At 37.2% G+C, this 23,074-nt stretch overlaps 1 protein-coding gene across 1 annotated transcript in view; it reads right to left on the bottom strand.

Moving 5' to 3' along the window:
• LOC108671075 (uncharacterized transmembrane protein DDB_G0289901-like) overlaps positions 1-19,317 on the bottom strand; it is a 52,889-nt gene extending 33,572 nt beyond the window's left edge. Inside the window, exons 1-2 of the mRNA XM_018158556.1 lie at positions 18,537-19,317; positions 17,760-17,936 (exon numbers count right to left, since the gene is read on the bottom strand). Coding sequence (XP_018014045.1) covers positions 17,760-17,936; positions 18,537-19,317 — 958 coding nt within the window. The remainder of the gene's footprint in view (positions 1-17,759; positions 17,937-18,536) is intronic.
• Between the last annotated feature and the right edge of the window lie 3,757 nt (positions 19,318-23,074).

Genomic DNA, 23,074 nt, shown 5'->3' on the forward strand with positions numbered 1-23,074 from the left:
GAGCCTCGGAGAGCCGAACAGCGTGTCATAATTAAATGTCAGTCGTGTTAAGATGACGTCAGTGATCGCTGTACGCTCCAAAGAATCTAATTTGTTCAGTAATATTGAGTGCATCTGATTAAACCTGTCCCTGCTGACTTTTTTCCTTTTGAAATTGAGATGAAATTTCATAGAACTCTAATTGCAGAGATGTGAAATTTGAATATATACTGAACATGTTGCCATAAAAAATTACAGAAAGTTCAACAATATAATAAAACCTTCCGTAAATTTAAATACAAATCAGGAGCTTTGCAGAAACTATTAGTAGTTGTTCACTTCATGACGCATTATATATGGTCATTGGAACCCCATAGAAATACGAAGGCCGAATAAACTTTTTCAGCCTGAAAAAAAGACAGGAAAGTTTCTTGTGGTGATGAGGTACAGTTAATAATTTGGAATATTTTTTAGCAAACTGAGTGCATTTTCTGTTGAAATTCACATGAAAAGAGCGAGCTTGGCTCGGAACAATGCAGCACTGAAGAGGAAAATCATCGGATTGTTAAAAGTTCTCGCGAGTTTTTAGTTGCAGCTTCAACAAAAGTCTACGCAGCTGCCGCCATTTTCCGCGCTTCCATTTCATCTGCAAACAAAAGTCTCGCAGAAATTTTAGCGAACGTGTCTCTTCTTCCGTTGTTATTTCCGGATTATTGGAGATCCGACTGCCCTCCCTCGTATACACCTCCCCTCACCATCAGGCTCGTGCCCTCACCATCACCCAACCCCTCACCATCACCCAACCCCTCACCATCACCCAACCCCTCACCATCACCCAACCCCTCACCATCACCCAACGCCCACACTTAAAGCCTCTTCAATATTATTATCCACATCATTTCTTCTCCTCCATTTGTGTGGTTCCTTCAACCGTTTAAGCGAACATTGAAATTTATTTTCTCTTATTGCACTAGTTTGGGTGTTTCTCCACTTATCAACTATCCTCGTTTTAAATTTCGCATAACACAAGAAATAATTGATTTCGTATCGAGCATGGCAGTGAGGCTGGAATCGAACAAAAACAAAATATTTTCCATTATCGTCGCGTTTAGACATTCAAATAGTATATTACTATGAAAGATCTCATAATTCCATTATTCTATTTAAAATTCATCCATTAAACTATTGCTCCAATCCTCTGGCTGCAAAAAGTTTCTAGAACCGTTCTGCTAAAGGCAGAAGTCGTGGATCAAGTGTATTAGGCTTGGATGAATTGAATTATACATGCAAACTTTATTATTATTATAATTAATAAAGAAGCACAGTATACTCTCAACGGTAACTTGTCAGGAAACAATTCTCCAAACTAGTGTATTTATGCATTCAAATAGAACCATCAACGTGTACGACGTACGACGAAAAATTATATTTTAAGGATACTACGGAACTTGCTACAACAGGCATCACGACCGTAGGAATTTTTTTAGTCCATTTTAATTAAACGATAATGGTTGAATATGTTAATATCATTTTTACCCAACTTCACATCCTACGTAGGAATATTTTTTTAGTCCATTTTGACTAAACGAAAAATGTTGAATGACAATTTCATTTTTACCCAACTTCACATCCTACTTGAAAATCTCCTCTGCCGCTTTACGCATAATAACCTATATATATATATATATATGACTTAGCAATACCTCGTCTGTCTCTACGATTGTTATGGAAATGGTGGCTGAATGTGATGTCGATGTCTTATGTACTCGCCAACTAGCATTTTATCTCTTCCAGAGGCACAAATATATAATAATTTTTGTCTGAATAACAAAATAATGAAGATATCAAGCAAAATTTAAAGCAATGAATAGGGATTTAAAGCAAAATACTTCGGCAGATCAAAAAAGTATAAAAACATTTTAATCATTTTTTACAGTTTAAATTTTACTAGAATTTTATCAGAATTTGTCATCGAATTGTGCTCCTGTGAATTACACACAGATTTTCTTTAATAACTGGAACATTGTTATTAGAGTCGCCTAATTATAAATGAGCCTCTAACATAATTCAAAATTACAGTGAATGGTTAAGTAACCGGATGTGACTGACCGGTTGTGTTGCACAGACAAAATAATGGGTAATATAACCCGAATAATACTGAGAATAACAAACTATCATCACACAGTATTTTTATAAGTTAACATCGTAATTCGGTATTTATTGGGCAATATCAAATATTTTCATACGATATGCACGAGTCAGTCATGATCTATATCCAGGGGAATTGTTTCATATTGTAAAACATTTATATGTGTGCATGAATCAATTATGATTAGTTGATAAAACCGGTTTTCAATCATTGAAAGTCTTTGAAAGCATAGTTTAAATTTACCTACTAAAATTTCACATCCCTTCTTCTAAAAAATAATTGTCAGATTTGAGTCTTCATTGCTCGGTTTTGCAACTTTTTCGAAACGTTTTTGTCATTCAAGAAGGTATCATTCAATGATTGGTATTGAAGTTCCTAACATTATAAAGCAGAAAAATTCATCTCTTCAAAATGATCACTCCAGCATACAAAAACTTTTTTGAATTCAAACTATGCCGTCTGCACCTTACCAGGAAATTCCATGGTTTTTGCTTCCAGCAATCAAGCAAAAATGAAGCTCTAGCAGCGACCGCAGCCTCGGCCAGTGGGATACGAAATTTTTTGTTTAGGATCTTGTAAAATAGGAAAGCCGTGATGCATGCAAGCAAGCACAAAGTGACAATTGTACGGCAGTTTTTTATTAGGTTGCTTTTGAGCGCATGCTTGTTGCCTTCACGCGCCTCAAACTTCTTCTGTGCATTTTTGGATGCAATGGAATGTAGTGGATTTACCTTCGAAAAGAAGATAAGCAACGCGTTCTTTGTGTTAGTGAATCTATGAATTAGTACTGAACTGAACACTGTCATTCAAAATAGTGAATAAGTTTTCATTTAATAATGATTGTATCATCTATGATCTGAATTTATTGGTAAACAATTTCATCTTTCATGAAACAAATTAAAATAAGAAATCATGTATAGAGAGAATCATGGTCGAGATATAATGTCAATTGCTGAAATGGGGCAAATTTCAACCAACTAAGTGCCTGCCGAACTACATCACAATATAAATTTCTTCTACAGATCTTTATTGATAGGCCATCATATCATTGGTAAAAATCAGAAACTACAATACGCTATCAGCGAACATTGCTGGCTTTGATTCTGCTACAGAATCGAAGCAAACTGATGAGCAGTGCTATAATTTTGTCCCTTCTACAATGTTGGTATTTGGAAGACATAATTTCTATTCACTTGAATGGTAATTAAAAGAAATAATTTTCACAAAAAAAACATTTGATGGCTATTAATTGGTAATGTTTCTAACCACACGATTCTCTTAATTTATTTTTCGTTGTATAACAATTTTAGATACACCTTAAATTAATTAACGTAATTTACTCTGAGTACTCCATTGAATGCAGATTTTTTCAGTAACCTGCCATTTCGACGTATGTGAAGCAGGCATGACTTCTACCAACTTAAGTGAAATAGTTGAAATAAGAGTCTAACCTAAAACGAACAACCTCAGTATACATAATTTTATAGGCTACTCAGTATCAGGCATTAATTACTAATCGATGATATCGATTACTAATCAATAATATCGATAAATAAGCTATTATATCGATTAATAATCGATAATACCGGAGAAACAATGGCAATTTTCGAAAAATAGCAATATCGATTAATAATAGATAATAGTAATCAATCACTCTAAAGACCACAATAGTCAGTAGCCGTACAATTAGATAGACCATAAAACTAGTATATATGAATAGCGAAAACAATCTTAAAACCTCACGTCTTTCGTTACACCTACAACTTTTTGCAGCCAAGTATCCATATAGTTCGATATTAGATACTTAGTTCGCTTGTTATTCATATTTTTTAGGTAGCTAAATGTGCGATTACCCATCTTGATAGATTTCGGATACTATTGAATGAACTTACTCGGAATTACTTACTAAACACTAAGAATCTTTCGAAGAACCTATATAATTTAACCCCTTCAGGGCATTGAAATCACGTCTATATATTGATCAGCTTGTCTCATCACGTTGATGCCGTCGAGTCTTATATAATAATGCGTATACCCATCAAGTGGTCGCAAGCAGCCCGGTCTTCACACGCTGGTCAGTCTCTGCCACTATAGATTTAAGATCGGTCAGTGGGCGCTGGAGCCTCGCATGCAAATGCTTTGGTGCTCGGATCCTAAGGTATAAAGGCTGCTTGCAAGCACTCGACCTGAGCATAAAGCAAGTCTTTTGTCCGACTGCTCGCAGAAGCATGCTTGCCCATGGCCCGACAATACTTCGGTCGCTCGTCCCATAAATGCAAGCAATAGAGGACAAAAACCGTCACGGACCCACGGGACAAAAAAAGGTCCCTGTCCTATGCATGCAGTTGGGACCTCGTGCATCTGCGGATTGACGCGCAGCAAGCAGACAGCATTTTATTTATGGTTGTGCATAAATAAAAAAACATCGATGCGATGACCGTCACAAATAAGATGATTTCATATTCAGCACTATAGAATATGCGTCCATATATCATGCAAGTATTTTTATAATATATTGATTGTTTCATTCGAACACATTTGCGAAAACATTTGCAACATATTTTTCCGAAATGAATCAGAGCTTACGATAAATAAACTGGTTCTTCAGCCTAAAATATTTTCTAATGATATCACGCCTAAAAAATTTGACAGACTGCAATGCCCTCAAGTCAAGCGAAAAAATATCGGCACTTTTTACCTCGGTGCTAAATTTCAAAAGTGATCATTCAAAAATGTGAATAATAAATCATAATAATGCTTTATAGCATCTATAGTGAATGCTTATAATGGTGTGTTTGAACTGGCACTAAATTAATTCAGAAGGTTTTAGAAATTAGGTGAATATCGTACTAAGGACGTCGTATAATTGGAAACATCCGAATAAGCATTTCAACACAAAAACATAAATAAATCCAAATCTAAAAATATATTAAAGACAATTTTCATTAATAACGTAAAAAATATCTTTAATAACTATTTCTACAGTTTATTTTCATTTCTATAATAACTATTTTTATAGATAGAAATGAAAATGAAAGTCGTCAAATTTGAAAAAAATGTATAACAATAACGGTAGGCGAGTGAACTGATCTCACGAAGCACGCCTAGAATGGCCTCGTAATCCTGTAGCTTTATGAGGATAACTCGGTGAAGGGTAGAGTAAGCTCTAGGATTTTGTCCGAATTCAACTGTTCATGTCTTTGCTAAGCAATATCCTATTCTGTAAATTCAAGTAGAACTACTTTCTTCCGATATTCAACGTTTTAATTATTAATTTTGAAGCCTTGCAACCAATTTCAAGAAGATGTATATCATGTATTATTAATTTAAATGATTCCGGCTGATATTTCTGGCTATACTGCCAGGGAATTATTTTTGCTTGATGCCAAAAATTCGGAGGAATAAGCAGAAATGCAGAATAAGTATTTTTCAGCAGCTTGTCTCATTTGCAATTGCTAATTGGATTTGGTTGCAATAAATAAACCAGTAAAACCATCCGGCAACCTCACATTAGTGGCTATCACTTGAAGCAGGCGCTTTCGGTTGTCAGTAGTGGCAGACCCCTTAAGTAACAACCACCAGTTAGTGGCTGTAACTTAATGCTAGTGTAATTACAAAATACAAGGGATAAAGTGACGCCATTCGTGCAGAGGCGGGCTCCATTTTAATGAGGCGCAGCCATTTTCCTCCGCGCGCCTAATCAAGTATTGGAAAAATTAGACGAATCCTCCGGCCCCAGCGCTGTGGAGGCCGCGTGGCATTAAAGCTAGCAGGCGCATTGCCTGGCTCTGCTAGGCAGGCGCATTGCCTGGCTCTGCTAGGCAGGCGCATTGCCTGGCTCTGCTAGGCAGGCGCATTGCCTGGCTCTGCTAGGCAGGCGTATTGCCTGGCTCTGCTAGGCAGGCGCATTGCCTGGCTCAGCTAGGCAGGCGCATTGCCAGGCTCTGCTAGGCAGGCGCAGTGCCTGGCTCTGCTAGGCAGGCGCTTTGCCTGGCTCTGCTAGGCAGGCCTTTCAGGCATCGTGTTGTCCTGTATTTCAACTCTTGCCTGACTTGCAGAGGTCTTCCTGAGCCTGCAGGAGGGAGCTGCCTCAAATTAGACACTTCTCAGGGTCTTATGTTACTCTCTCTAAGAAGCACGTTGCTTAAAAATTCTCTTTTGCCTTCTAAGGCAGGTCCTCAAAAGACTCTAGGCTGTACGTTACCTTAAATTTTACTTTTACCGACACAGACAGGGTGCCCCGTGTGTTCAAATTCACGCTAAATTCCATGACTTCTTGCCTTCTTAAAATAGCCCTGGTGAGATTCTATAAGCTCTAGAATACCTTTGCACAGGAATATAAATCGGGAATATTCTATTTATTCTAAGGAACACATTTTTCTGGGAATATAAAGCTGTAATATTCGATTTACGATAAAACCCTTATTAAATCTAGGGTCGATCGTTTCCAGATAAAACATATCCTGGCCAGACTCATAGGAGAAAATCTTGCCTCGACAAAAATAAAGGTGTCATCCCATTTTCCCCATATTTGTTTCCATCCAAAAAGACTGGCTAAAATTTACCACAGAATAAGCTCTCCTCAAGCCATTGTATTACCACAGCCATAAGTCAGTTGTAGCGCGGCAGATATTTTTCAGAATTATTCCTCACTTAAGCTTTTATCCTTGAGGGGTCGTGTGCATGTTACGTGCCCTCAAACACCCCGCATAATAACATTTAGAGTGGCTTCTTTGAGAACTCAAGCAGCCGTGAATGAGTACGCAAAAATGAAGACGAAGCGTGCCCTCATAAAGCGGGATTACCAGCAGTGCAAGGGAGACTCACCTAGTCTTCCTAATGCCTGGAAAAAGACGCAAAAATGTACCCTTTGGGGTGCACTAGCATGGAGAACATGTCGCTGATCGTCGTGTAGTGTTTATCTCTCATAATATTAATCCGTCTGATTATATCTAACAATTTACCTATATTTTTTCCAGAAAATTAGGGGTAAAGATTATCCAAAATTTACGCATTTCTTACTAATATTATAATATATATTATATTGCAGTCAAGTTATATTTCATTGTGTTATTCTCTTTGGGGTGAGAAAATCGCAAAATTATTAGGTTGTGATGAACACTACCTGATTCGGCTCATCGATATCGTGAAAATGATGAATTTCAATGCTTGTATAACACCGTGATTCAGTCCAATTAATTCAACGGCTTACAAGCAACGTGGCTGTGATCATGAGAAGGATTGGGATCAAGGATCCTAAACTATGAAAAACTTGTTCCATGAAACCTCAGAGCAAAAATGCATGGGCAACACGAGCAGCAGGACAGGGGCATTAAGCCACCGGTTGTACATGAAAAATGAGTTATTGTGAGCGCAAAGCGTGCCCGATGATACCCACTTTAGGTTCAGGCATTTTCTATTATGGTCGCCCCTCCAGAATAAACTTTGGGTTTTTAATTTTATTCTCAATCGAAGAGTCACGTTTCATAGTTTATGCCAGAGGGTCGTTGAGCTGACCATGAGAAGGGAGACGCTCCTCAGCCAAACTTTTTTTTTTTGTAAAATCGTGGTTTGGAATAAATTTATTATGAAATACTGATTGTTTTTTTTTTAAGACGGCTCCTCAAAATCGTGGCTAGAGGCGTTTCGTTCAACATAATTACCACGATGAAAATTGAGCAGAGTAATGCATACGAGTCAGAGTTCACAGACACGAGAAGTTTTGGCTCACTTGCGGTATGTTGTTAATTAAATTTTTCTGTTGGGCTCAATTGGTCATCCTGCCATCGCTTTATTTTAAACACATTAGCGCTAAACATATTCTCTTGAATAATTTAAAAATATTGTTAGGCAGATAATTAATGCATAAATGTCCACCGGTCATAATGCATAATTTTCAAAATAATCGTCTTAAGTAACCATACAGAACTTGAACTGCGAGAGAAGAGAGCGTATTAACTAATTATATATCTATTAGCACAGTTAATACGCTAATTATATCTCTATTTCCTTGCCAGAGTGCAGTAAGTGATCGACTATCTGAAGATCCTTGGTGATAAATTAGCATTAAAATCTATGACTTCCTATGTATTTTTGGCAGGAATATTTTCAGTTTTAGGTAATTCTGACGAGAAATACTCAATAATAATAAGGGGAAAACTTATCTCATCTCGGCGACACAATTCACAAACTTTGCATAGTGGGTTCGTCACTGTATGTTTTTTACTTTCTGAAGTCTAGTAGTTTTATGTTAGCTGAATTGGCATTATTTTGATTTGTCCATAAAATATTTTTTACATAAAATATAATAAAGTTAGTGTAATTTCATTCACGAAATCATGTTTCGCACAAATTTATATTTAATGACTGAATTTAATATGCCGCAGTTGAAGATCTTAGATCTGTAGAGTTCTCTCGATGGCAAATTGGTTCGACCCTTAATGTCCAATGAGAGGTGATGTCGGCCTCGTCCGTTCAGTCGGATTTCATTTTTTTGTATATATTGATATCTTCTCTCTATTGCCTATTGGTATCTACACGTATTGGTATCTTCTAGAATCTGGAGGAAACGTAGTTTTTCCGATGATTCGGTAAAAGGCTTGTTTAAATGTTCCCTTACTGTTGTCTATTTTGTGCCGATGTCCACTCATATAGAAGGTAAATTGAAACAGGATTTGGTATACCACGCTTCGTCCAAAGAAGCAAGAACTTTCTTTCTAATAGATCTATTCCTCATTCTCACATTGAAATTTCAGTAGGTTTTGTTGAGTAAAAAATTAAAGTAGTTTCCCAATTGGAGATTGTTTTCTTTGTTCCGTCGAAGAAAATTTTGAATCACCTGTCCAATCCGTTTTCTGAATCGACGTCAGAGTTTTATGGCAGACTACAACAAAGTATGTCCATATGTTGTCCTAACACCTAACATAACGCATGCCAGGTCAGATTCAATTTGATTTTAAATTCGTCCTTTTAACAAGTGTGTAGGGAGACAATTCACCCTTGCTACGACACGTTTATTCTAAATGAATTCACATAGCATATTATTTATTGGAGTTCATCTCTGAATGACTTCACTTTCGTGTGAAATGTGGTATTGCAACTCGCAACACGACTGACGAATATCGTCGTGAAACACTGCGCCCATGTTGATCAAATACCGTCCTAAAATGTTAGAAGAAATGACTTTAAGGAGACTCAAGCTTTATATCAAGCTTTGCTAGACTCAATCCTTGCGCTAGTTTCAAACTTTCACTGCAAAGCTGCGACAAAGAAGAGTAGCTTTTCAATTGATGAACAATCATCACTATACTATTACGTAATTTGAAAAATCATGTTATCAATCATAACATGATTGATTCATAATTAGTAATAAGCCAAACATTTTGGGTCCAAATAATGAATTGGAACTTGCATTCCAAAAATACCCTGAAGTCAAAAATTTGAAAACTTATGCGTCATGATCCTCGCTCTCCATCCGGGCCATTTTTGATTGCAGGTGAAAGCAAGGCATGCGAGTCAGGCTGGCATAGCGGGTTCTGGGACCATGAGGCGACTCATGGGTGAGTCACACGTTCCTTACTATAAGTCATGCTGACTGGGGGGAGTGAAACTTTCGAATCTTACGGTTTGTAAACACAAATTCTATCCCAACCTAGTGAAAATTTACAGTCGCGGCAGCTTCTGATTTGGATTACCAGAAGCTGGGGCGACTCTAAATTTTGTTACAGTGAAAATTTACAGTCGCGGCAGCTTCTGATTTGGATTACCAGAAGCTGGGGCGACTCTAAATTTTGTTAAGGAAATCAGTCACTTGACTAAATCATTTGCTTATGTTAATGCAATATCATTTTTTTGTCGTTCATTTATCTCATTTAAATTTTTTATTTTGTTTTTATTCCAATAATGTTAATAAAGATCATTCTGATTTACTATTTTCTGTTTTTTCATCAAATTTAAATAATTAAAACAATTTAATCCACTTTTCTTGTTAAACACTCATTAGTATTTAATTTACTACCACACAAATTCGCTCACGTCTTCTTGTTTTTAAACCCCAATAATATATTAATAAAGAATAGATATATGAAGATTACACTTCAGAATTGCCAAACACCTTACGCGGTTTGAGTGTCAAGGGAAAGTAAGCACAAAAAAATACATTGAAAATATCCTCGTTGATCGGTTCGGTTTAAGGTGTGGCATTTGACTCAGCGTAAATGTCAGGTTAGTTTCGTGGTTCGCCGTTCGTGCTGTGAAGGAGACAAAAAAAGAATTCGTGTGAGAGACTAGTTTTTTTTTCTTTAGCCTTGATTGGGACTTAGAAATGGACTTGAATTTTGCATTCCAGTCCATTACTGAGACGGAGACATTCGCCTGGTTTAGCTTCAGACGTTGACAAGCTCTTCTAGAACTGATCGCATTTTATTGACTACCACCTGAAATACGACATCGTGGAGAAATAATTTGTATCTCATTACATTTGTGTTTCTTGCGATGCAATAACATCATATATATATAGTATTTTTCAAATTTCAATGCATCATAAAAAAAAAGTCAATAATATACGTGGCACTCATATAGGAACATCATGCAGACGGTCTGAAGAGGACGATTAAACAATCAGGTAGCGAAAAAAATATTCTGTTCCTAGATTCAACGACTGAAGAAATAAATTAGCTTTTTTAATTATTTTATTAGTAAGTTCAGTTTGGAAGCTTTTGTTCATTTTCAGCCATTAGATTTAACATGATTGAAAACTCATGAAGAGAGTGATCATGAATATCAGGAAATGAAGAGAGTGAAAATTTAAATGAATTGTCTAAGTATATATACGAATTGTATATTGACTCTATATACGGCCATGGAAGTATTTCATGGAATAAAATTTGAAAATTTATACATTTAATCATTTAAAATTATCAATTCATCCGAAAATGTAGGCATATATAATATTATTTCTCAAAAATATCACACGATGCAATCCGTGACCGCTGTTCACTTTCAGTGACAGACAATAAATACATTGGAGCGCCTGTGTTCACTCTCAGTGACATACAACAACCGTATTCAATAAATTGATTATAGAGTTGCAGGAGAAACCCATGCAAGGCATCAAAAACGAACTTGATGCTTTAGAACAGCAAATAAAAAATCACAGCACCGTAGCTAACTATTGCTTTCGTCCATGATCAGTTGAAGATGACAAACCGTAACATTATTGTCACATGCCTACTAAGGATACTTTGCTGGTGCGCGCAAACTGACTTGCACTGATGGTTGCTGCCGTATAGAAAACAAATTTGAGATGTTCTCTGTTGCGCACAAAAACGTTTTCAGGTTTCTACAGTCAATAGTCTACGTATAATTTAACTTGATAGTTATGTCCCTGGAGAGTGACATACGGTGGTACAGGGTTAACTGTATTGCAGCTCTACTATAGCAATTTGAAAACATTTGCGAAGAAATTAAGAGATTAACTTATGGGTCATTATAATAAGAGGTAAACGACTCAATTTTTTAAAAGTTCTCCACTGGAGAACGTGTTTTTTTCTAAAACCTTGCCTGTTAATATTCATATGCGGGACAATAAATTTCAACTGTCCCATTAGCCGATAAAGATGAATGGATAACTCTATCATTTGAAGCTTTTAAGTGTAGATAATTTACGTGGACTTTCATGAAATAATCAGGCCTTTTATTCTGAAAAAAGCAAGCGCTACTTCGATCCAAGAGGTTAGAATTTCTATACCAATTAGGCCTTCTTCCTGTAGTAATTTTCGGCAGAAAATCTGGATGTCAACCTACATCGTTGGACATGTGTTTATCATTATTTATTATGGATGTTGATGTAACAGTTCATAAAGTCTTCTGACGCAACTCCCGCCAATTCTTGTCGTATACTGTACCTGTCCACACGACTTCGAATTCATATCCATAATAACGCAATGAGAGGAAGTATGTTTGGAACTCGACTTTTTTGTCCTTCGCCGTTATTTATAACTGGGGATGCGTCCAAACAGGATCTCGAAAGGATTTATTTTGAAATTCACCACAAAAGAGATATATTGAAGAAATGGCATTTTAAACCTATTTCGGTTGCATTAATATAGATATGTTTTCTATAACTGCATTTTTTTAAATATATTGATGAACCTCTGCATTTCGAATGCTTGTCGCCAAGACACTGGCTGCAGACGCAAGGGCATGATCGAATATAACTCATTGCGTCAGCATTTCACTGAGTCTCACCGTACTGCCGACACTCGCTTTGCCACGTTCAATTTTAATAAATCTCGCTGACATTTTCATTACGTCGCGAATACTTAATGTATACTGCAGACAATCGCCGTGCTTTGTGGACACTTTCCTTGTATAACGGCAGTTACAGCGTCGCGAGGGGCCCTAATTAACTGCATTTAGTGGAATCTCGCAACGTCTCGCGGACACTTTCTGCCTCTATAGTAGAATTATGCACTGTTTCGTGAACACATACCGAGTCTAACAGAATCTTGCTGTATCTCGTGGACTTTTACTGCATCTATCGGAGTCATGAAGCGTCTCGCAGATATATACCGTATCTAGTACAACCATGCAGTGTCCCGCGGATACTTCCTGCATCTATCGGAATAATGCAATGTCTCGCGGACACTTACTGCAGCGTCTGGCGTCTCGTGGTTAGATTTGGTCCCCTTACCGGGCCAGTGAAAGTTTCAGTGCCTGAGACGCACTAGGCGCAACAGGCCATTCATTCTAGGCAATTTTTTCGCCTTCAATTCGGATGCTTTTTTAGTTGCCCTTGAGTTTAATGAATTCCTGAGCGCTGCGTAACCTGTTGCGAGTGATCCTAGACGTTGTGCAAAAACTGAATACTTGCCATGCAGAACTAGTCCATAATAGCTGACCAGCCAAACATACCTGACATGAAATGCTGGTGTTATAAAATTACTGGACAGACCGAATATATGGATACTTATTGTCGGGATATATATTTTGCACACCAGCTGTGTAAACTTGACAAGTAAACCTGCACTGCAATCTATCTTCGGTGACCTTATCTACGTAAACTTGCTGTGTAAACCTTCACTCTGTAGACCTGTGCTCTGTAGACCTGTGCTCTGTAGACCTGTTCTCTGCATATCTGTACTCTGCATATCTGTACTCTATTGACCTGTACTCTGTGGACCTGTGCTCTGTACACCTGTTCTCTGCAGGCCTGAACTCCATACACCTGTACTCTGGACACTTGTACTCTGCAGACCTACAATTTGTACATGTGTTCTCTGTAGACCTGTACTCTGAAAACCTGTACTCTGTAGACCAGTACTCTAGACACCTGTACTCTGTAGACCTGTGTTCTGTAGACCTACAATTTATACATCTATACTCTGCATGTAGACCTGTACTCTGTAGACCTGTATTCTGTACATCTGTACAGAATACTAAGGATACTCTATAGGCCTGTATTCTATAGACCTACCGTTCCATCAACCATATGTGGTCTTATGCTGCCTAGCCACACCAGATCAACACGGCATGTGGCCCTATGGTCAGCAAAGATGCTGTGCATATATGGCGCTCAGACTGCTAACATTATCATATGGAATTCAAACATGTAGAGCGGACACGTAACTTGGAGTCAGCGTCTGCAAACCTGCTGTTCACGCGTCTCATAATCCGATTAAAACTTCACACTCAATTTTAAAAAAGTCCCTCTGCAAATATAAGCAGAAAAAACACATGTTAAGAAGAATATTTCGGTGTACAGAGGATATTGTACACCAACTTGTCAGGTGTTCAAAGGTGTTATAGATTGTCATCCTGGCATGACATAAAAAACATATTTTACAATTCTTAAAATTACATACGAGTATTGATTATATTAGACTAATCAATCATCTAGTCGTAACTTTTCGAAATCATTTTTCTCTTTTGAAGGATAATCCCTCTAACGATAATCATCTCCAATAACGATAATCTTAAATATTAAAGTAATTCAAAGTTTATAGAGAAAAATATAATTCTCTAAAATTCTTCAAAGTCAATTTAAAAAAAATAATAATCTTTTCAATGAAATAGAAGTCATTTTATAATATTGAACATGAATATATAAACTCATATATAAGAAAGTGCTTAGGTCAAGTAATTTTAAGTCTGTACAAGTCGTACGACGAGGCTCCCGTGGGCTGAGTTTACTTCTTTACTTCTTGATTATTTAGCACGACAATACATGCTTTTTGCGACATACTTTGTGATGTATGCACTATTTTGACAATAAAAAACTATATAAGTAATATTGATACTATGTTGAAGCATATAATTACGGGAAGAACTACCCAGCAGAACTTGACTAATAGAAAATGCCAATTGCATGAGTTTAATTAATTTAAATAATTCAGATTTTTTGCTCATGTATCCTTATAACAGAAGTCACAGCTGTTCGATTTCACCTGAGTGAGCTGAGCTCAAACTCACTGATAGCCATCAAAGTTCACAGTGAATTGAAGATCACTACAAAGAACATAATGAGTTAAATATATGCAGGAAAATCTTATCACTGTCACCAATTATCTATGAATAAGAAGCGTGTTCATATCAATAGAATACGTTACAGAAAATTGAAGGTCACGGCATGTAAACGTAGCGCAGTTAATGCTGGTGAAAGTTTTCGTTTTGAGTTTGAAAGGCTAAGGCTTGATAAATGAATGAACGGGAATATATCCCCAGAAAATATTAAGCTCAAATCATGGCAAAAAGTTAGGTCAATTTAGCTGTTCATCAAATTAAAGAATTAAAGAAATTAATTAAATTAAATTAAAGAAATTATTATTAATAAAATTAATAAAATTAATAAATCCTTTTTGTTGCAATGGTGAATGTGGGAGGCCTTTAAAAAAATAAAATAAAATATATAAAATAAAAAGAAAAAAATTAAAGAAAACGCAGAACTCTGTGCTTGGATTTGATGCGCGTCTCCATGTTCGACAAATGAGATCAAGCAATACAAGGAAGATTGCATCTCAGTTCGAGTTAATTGGGTCACACGAATTACGCTGCGCTGAGGTAGTAAATGATAAAAAAATATAACTCAGTACTCACTGCAGTGAGTGACAGCTAGAGGGCGCATTTTCTCGTCGACGAAAACTTGAGGTCACGGACAGACGGACGGACAGACGGACAGAAGGACAGACAGACAGACGGACGGACGGACATGGTGAGCACAATAGTGCATTTTTCCATAAATGAAAAAATGCGCTAAAAATGTTGAAGAAAAATTAATACCAAAAAAGGTACCTAAAAAGTTTCTAGAATTTCAATGAACTCGCGGGAATTTAGATATTTGGTCTTGGGTGTTCATAGATTGAAAGTTTCTAAATATTTTCGCTGTTATGAAGTCTGTGCGGTGATTGACAGAAAAATCAATGTCGTTGTCGCCTTCAACGAATTTGAATAGTTGGGTAGAGTTTAATTTAGTTTGATCTGTCTTGCTGTTGTTGCCTGTAAATTTCAATTTTAATTTGGTTAAACATGCCAAAAATGATATCACAATATTTCCATAAGCAATGGAGGAAGCTACATAGATGGTAGCTTATATAAAGTACCTGAAATGATAAAGATTAATGAATTTACTGCTCCTCATCGACAAATGCTTCTTCAGTCGCCAGCAGTCACTCCATGAATCTGCTTCCTTGTCATGTTTTGGCAGAGTAGGAATTATTTATGTGATAAACTGGCTACCTTGGAATAAACAGGTATCAAAGTAATATGAAATATAATACCCGGCAAACAAATTGCTTGCCGTGATATCAAGAGGTTACGTTAAAATAACATTTGATGCAACGATAAAGTAACACCGCCTGAAAATAATGCACTTCAAGACAAATTAAAATAACCAAATTAGACTCAGGTCCCTAGTTTGTTGTTGGCCCATTGATTTTAACAAATGAATGTTAATTAGTTCAGGCTCTGTGGTAAGCTCGATTCATTGAGAATACAATGCAATGACAGAGGTGCATTGTTAATAATAATGAATAAATTGTTATTACACAGCCACTTGTAAGAGATAGTCATGAATGGACTAGAACTGAATCAAAAATTATTACATGTCGATTAATTATCAATTGAACTCCGCATTTAAGATGCGAAATATACCGCATATAAATATCAATTAATTTACTTATATTTCATTAAAAAATTAGACCGTCTTGTAAATTAATATTTCTGCACGAAATAACAAATAAATACGGAATTTTGGGTTATTTTCGACTTCAAAAACACGGTTGAAAACTCCCCGCGTCGAGGGAAAAAATAGATGATCACATCGTGAAAGGTAAGAGAGTTCATCCACGAGAGGAAGTGAAGGGAAACCTGTTAGCAAACAGTAGAGATGCTTGGGTAAAAGGAAAAGGCTTCTTTGCGAAAAAGAAATAAAAAATTCTTAATCACGCGCGAGAAAAACTGGCATTGAGTGCTCCTCCAGATCGCCTTTAGGAGAAATGAATTGCAGTTTAAGGTCAGGAAATGGCCGAGTGGTTGAAAGCAAGCTGAACCTTCACGAGTTATACATTAGCTGAGTATTTATAGTCTATGTTCTAATAGGTGAGTATGACGATAGCGTTATGCATTAGCTGAGTATTTATAGTCTATGTTTTAATATGTGAGCATGAAGATGGCGTTATGCATTAGCTGAGTATTTATAGTCTATGTTATAATAGGTGAGTATGAAGATGGCGTTATGCATTAGCTGAGTATTTATAGTCTATGTTCTAATGGATGAACATGAAGATGGCGTTGCGCATTAGCTGAGTATTTATAGTCTATGATCTAATGGATGAACATGAAGATGACGTTATGCATTAGCTGAGTATTTATAGTCTATGTTCTAATGGGTGAGCATGAAGATGGCGTTATGCATTAGCTGAGTATTTATAGTCTATGTTCTAATGGATGAACATGAAGATGACTTTATGCCTTAGATGAGTATTTATAGTCTATGTTCTAATAGGTGAGTATGAAGATAGCGTTATACATTAGCTGAGTATTTATAGTCTATGTTCTAATGGGTGAGCATGAAGATGGCGTTATGCATTAGCTCTCTATAAATAGTCTATGTTCTATCTATCTATCTAGAAAACTGGCGTTTTCAAGACATAAATGGCTTGTTTTGCTTCTCAATTGTACGTAACAAATGTAAATAAATCTATAGAAGAAAAAAGGAATGCGAAAGAAGTTTTTGTGAAACAGTTTCTTGATTATGTGCACAAATTATTGTCTAATAATATAGTAAGACTTAGTGCCTTAAATAGTTTTTTGTTCATGATAGGAGAATTGAATGCTATAAAAAAATTATAATTGGATAAAATTATATTACCAAGTTATGAATAGGAAGATTTAGTGTTATAAATATAAAATTTATAGAGTAGGAAGACTTAATTCAGAGAATAAATGACGTTGTTGGAAATTCGAAAATTGTGTTCTAGAGTTAAATTCATTTGATAAAAGTAGGAACACCAGAGTGCGTTAAAAAAACAGAGGAAAAAGCAATGTTCTTTTATCTCAGCAACAAGCGGAGAACTCGCGCGCCTGCTTGTACTTCATCTCCTTAAATGGAAGCGAGTTCGGCATCTGGACGTACCTCTACTGCAGCTGACACTTGCTGCACCTGCTGCACCTGATACTTGTTGCACCTGCTGCACCTGATACTTGTGTACCTGCTGCACCTGACACTTATGGCAGTGGTCGCACTTGACACTTTGAGTGCAGCTGCTGCGTTTGGTTTTTACTGCATTTGCTGAGTCACTGCACCAGCACTCTGTCCATAGACAGTATTGGTAGCTTTATAAATAATAATCTTATTGCCTGATTGCGAGCTGAATAACAATGCATTGGAGCAAAATACTATAATTTTACAAAAAAAAATACATTTTGTAATAATTTTACAAAATACTATAATTTTACAAATTACAAAATTAACTAGGTAAAAATTAATTAGTTAATTCTAGGAATCACTCCAGCGATTACTTTACAAGCTTTATTGAATATTCTCTTCTACTTTTTTTATCAGACTAATGCATACATTTTGAACATGTAAATTGCAAAAAAATTAATTAAGGTCAGCCTTAAGTTTAGAAGCTTAAAATATTCAAAGAAATTCCCAAAATCAATCATCGTATGATAATCGTAACCTGAAATTAAGATCAACGAATCCACTATCAGTTGCACCGTGTCGATAATAGTGATAGATTAGTGAAAGGCCTGATAGTGAAATAAACAAAAGCTATTCGGCTTCTTGAAGTTGAAAATCTCAAATTAGGAACTTTTGAACGATTGTTTCCAGGAAAATTTTAAAAGAAGTTTAGAACAAATAGGATTTGTGATGTAATTTCGCCATATGAAATAGAAGCCAGGGCACCGGACGAAGGGGCACCGGACGCATCTGACATAGAAGCCAGGGCACCGGACGCATCTGACGAGGGCACCTGACGAGGGCACCTGACGAGGGCACCTGACGAGGGCACCTGACGAGGACACCTGTTGAGGACACCTGACGAGCGCACCTGACGAGGGCACCTGACGAGGACACCTGACGAGGACACCTGACGAGGACACCTGACGAGGGCACCTGACGAGGGCACCTGACGAGGACACCAGACGAGGGCACCTGACGAAAGCATTTGACAAAGGCACCTACGAGGGCACCTGACGAGGGCACCTGACGAGGGCATCTGACTAGGGCACCTGACGAGGACACCTGACGAGGGCACCTGACGAAGGCACCTGACGAGGGCACCTGACGAAGGCACCTGACGAAGGCAGATGACGAGGGCACCTGACGAAGGCACCTGAAGGTCTAAGCGGCGGGCCATCATCGGTGACGAATTTTCAAGGTCTGCGCGGCCAGAGGCAGCCGTCTTCTGAGCGTCGCTCAGTCCGAGACTGGAGCCTGTGCAACACGCAGTCTGTGGCAGCCTGTGCAACACGCAGTCTGTGGGAGCCTGTGCACCACGCAGTCTGTGGCAGCCTGTGCAACACGCAGTCTGCGGTAGCCTGTGCAACACGCAGTCTGTGGCAGCCTGTGCAACACGCAGTCTGTGGGAGCCCTGTCTCTTATACACATCTAGATGTGTATAAGAGACAGCAGTAATGCTGTCATCATGCGTGTTCTGAGGATGAGTATGCAGTAATGCTGTCATCATGCGTGTTCTGAAGATGAGTATGCGTATTGCAGGAACTGTTTTGCGGCCTCCACGCAAGTTTTCGGCTCTCCTCCACGGCCAAAATACAGGAGTGACTCGTAAGACTTGTCATTAATTCATTAGCGTTCATTTCCGGGAAAAGTTTCCCTATTGATGCGCGCAAGGAAGTCGGATTTTTGTTTTCCAGCTTGAAGGTTATACACTAGGAACTACTTAGTTCATAATTTATTGTAAAACTACCACAGATAATTAAAGAAATTAACCATTTTACTCGAGAAAATGAGGAAGGATTGATTATCTGAACCTTTGCACCTCTAGGCTGTTGACTTAATCACTAACACGTAATGTGACCTTCGCATACAATTACTTGGCTGAATTTATTTTATCAGTTGAGTGAATAAACCATGCAAGTGAATACATTTATTGCGTCCTACTTCCCTGCATTATTCAGGGAAGTATTACTACTTTGATCCCTTCATTGCTGGTAATTCGTCTCTAAAGTAATTTTTGGGATAAAAAAATAATCCTCGTAATTTTGGTCAAATGTAATTATTAATTTGATCATCAGAAGATCGATGAAATATCAATTTTAGGACCTGCCATCGGTGACAATCGTTCTTTTTCCTTCACTTCCTATTTAACAGACGATGTAAAAAATAGTGTCACACGGCCAGCATAAATCGCACTATTGTCGATTTCTATTGCAAAAAAGTGAACAAAATTGATAAGTAAATCAATTAAAGGTTCAATAATTCTTATCAAAAGCGCGACATTTGCCGATGATCTCAATTATTCTACGTAACGACCCTGAACTTGTGGAGACGTCCAGAGAAAGCAGCGCCAGCAGCAGCGCTGAGGCGGCCGATAGCAGCAGTTAGCGTTAGGCGTTTTTAATTGAGTGGGCAGGCATTAAAGGGTGCTCTTAATTGAGTGGGCAGGAAGCGTGGGGCATATGTGGATGGGAAGTAAATGGATCGCTCTTAATTGAGTGAGCAAGGAGATAATTGAGCAGTGAGTGGGCAGTGATGATAGGGCGCTTTTAATTGAGTATATATAGGTAGTGTTGATTGGGTGCCCAATAGTTGAGTAGGTAGTGTTGATAGGGCACTCTTAATTGAGTGGGCAGTGTTGATAGGGCGCTCTTAATTAAACGGACAGTGTTGATGGATAAACATAAGCACTGGATAAGCGTATATTATAGTGCACCCTTGATTTACTAATCACAGGGTATTGGGCATTCATAACTTTTCGTGGGTAGTGGATTTTAGCATTTCTTAATTTAGTGGGCAGTGCTCATAAAATATCGATTGTAGTGTAATTAAAATAGGACTTTTTTATTATATTATAAGAAGAGATTGATATAGACATGATATAGACACAGTAATAAGGGAAATTCCTGTAGGTTTATAATGCATTAATTCGAGTAGTGTAATTTTTACCAGAAATTTGAAACGTGCTGGCGCTATGAAGGGTACGATCGCTAGTACGAATATCGGTACAACTGGGTTAAAGTATTAAATTATTAAAAATTCAGCAACGAATATCATTTCCTATCAGGATTGGCTTTCAAAAATTATATCAGTACCTTTGAGATAAAACCATCAAAACTATCGCTTGAAATTTGTTTTAGCAACCAAATGTCGCGAAAATATTGTTCCATGCCTACTAACTGGCATTGGGAATTTTTTTAGATTTTGGAATCGGGATGCCCTTGAGTAATGTATACAGTTTTGAAGTATGAGCTCGTAGTTTGAATCTTCTGAAAGTGGCCTGTCCTCCCAAACTAATGCGATCGACCAAACCATAAAATCACGGAGGTGCTAAAACGATTTTCACGATTGAATCAATATTCTTTAACTCTTTAATTGTCCACAGCTTCCGCAATGCCGAAGTTGTCCAGCAGTGCCAGGAGTTCCTTAATATTTCATATTCGGTGACCTCGACCTCGCAGCGTCAGCACAATTTGCTTCCATCGCAAGCTTTCAGAAGAATCAATATTTATATATACATGTATGTATGTATAATTAAAGGACATACACTAAATTAAATGTATTAATTAATTGAACTCTAATACATTAAAATTAAATTATTCATATTTATTTTAAAATATCACTTTGAAATTTCCTAGCCGGGAGTTTTTTGCTTGAACTTTGCACATATGTTCGAGACTTCTTAGAGAAGACGGACTGTGGTTTACGTGTATAATTGATTCAAATAAATAACTTAGTCAAGCATTCAACTGAAGGTGGCATCCACATGCATGCGGTTGGTGCATGTGGTGATATTTTACTCATCGTATCATATAGCCTGCGCATCATTGCGCCAAAATCATCACACTCAGAAAACGACTGAGTCATATTGTTCATATCATGGCGCATTTCCTGCATGTTGCACTGATTATAATTTTTAGTCGGGCCAAACTGAGTCAAGTAATCCATACAATGGTAAAAACTGCATCACTATTTGGACTCATATATTTCTCTGAGTATACATCACATTAGCATCACACCATCACAGGATCTCAGCACGGCCAGGGCGTGCGTGAGCCATGATGAGTGACTACAGTAGTCACGCATATTCGTGACCGTCACGCACCCGCGTCATGCGTCGTTGTCCGTTTTCAATGCGCATTATGCATCTATTTGGGGTTCCTACGCATGTTATGCATCAATATGCGTTTCTTACGAATGTAATTCATAGATTTACGTATCCCACGCTCATGTTTCTATAATATACTTTTCCAACACATCTTATGCATCGATCGATGTACGAATCCCATGCAATCTAGGCTAAGTTTATTAAGATGCTTTAATTTTGTCCCTTAAGTACGTCCTGCACAAATTCTCTGACTCGCTGCAAAATACTCGCAGCAGCAATATTCAAAATTAAGGTGCCCAAAACGAATAATACGGAATATAAGACTGAGTCCGATCATGTTTGAAAAAAAAAACAATAAGACACTTCCAGTCTAACATAAAGGTTTTCATATTTATTAAATAAGTTGCGGTTTCAGAACTCGTCTAAAAAGGAATTTCAACCGTAATTTGAGTAGGGATTAATATATTTTAAGGACCCGCAGCTCAGCATAAAACGACGAATGCAAGCATTCTGCGGTGAAATGAACTTGACACGCACTTCGTCGAGCTTCAGTTGTGTTAAGTAAGACTCTTATCTATAGGGAACGCACGAACATGTACAGTGTATTTGACTCGAATACATTTAAACGCTCATAAAGATAGGTAAAGTATACAATGCACCAATGAATATACATAATAAATAAACCATATAATTAAGAATCGGATTAACAGACAATGTGTAATGTATTAGCAATCGGATTAACAGACAATAATGTATATAGAAATCATCTACATTATTCATCTTAAATCAAATAATATTGTTTAAATCATCAGTGAACATAAAAATTATGACATATCACTAGATCTTTTTAGCGCATTTTTTCATTTATGGAAAAAAATGCACTATTGTGCTCGCCATGTCCGTCTGTCCGTCTGTCCGTGACTTCACGTTTTCGTCGACGAGAAAATGCATTCTCTGTCACTCACTGTAGTGAGTACTGATACTGATATAATTTCAAGTGTGAATGTGCAGCAATCAATATGAGTTTGGATTGGGAAATATACTCATTGTTCAAAATTATCCAAATATAACTGTATCAATATTGCATTTGATCTTTCTAAATTGTCTCGAATAAATTCTACTTTTAAAACATGTACCTATAAATAGCGATAGATTT

The sequence above is a fragment of the Hyalella azteca genome, unplaced genomic scaffold (genome assembly GCF_000764305.2).
Source record: "Hyalella azteca isolate HAZT.00-mixed unplaced genomic scaffold, Hazt_2.0.2 contig7784, whole genome shotgun sequence".
In the NCBI taxonomy this organism is placed as follows: Eukaryota; Metazoa; Arthropoda; class Malacostraca; order Amphipoda; family Hyalellidae; genus Hyalella; species Hyalella azteca.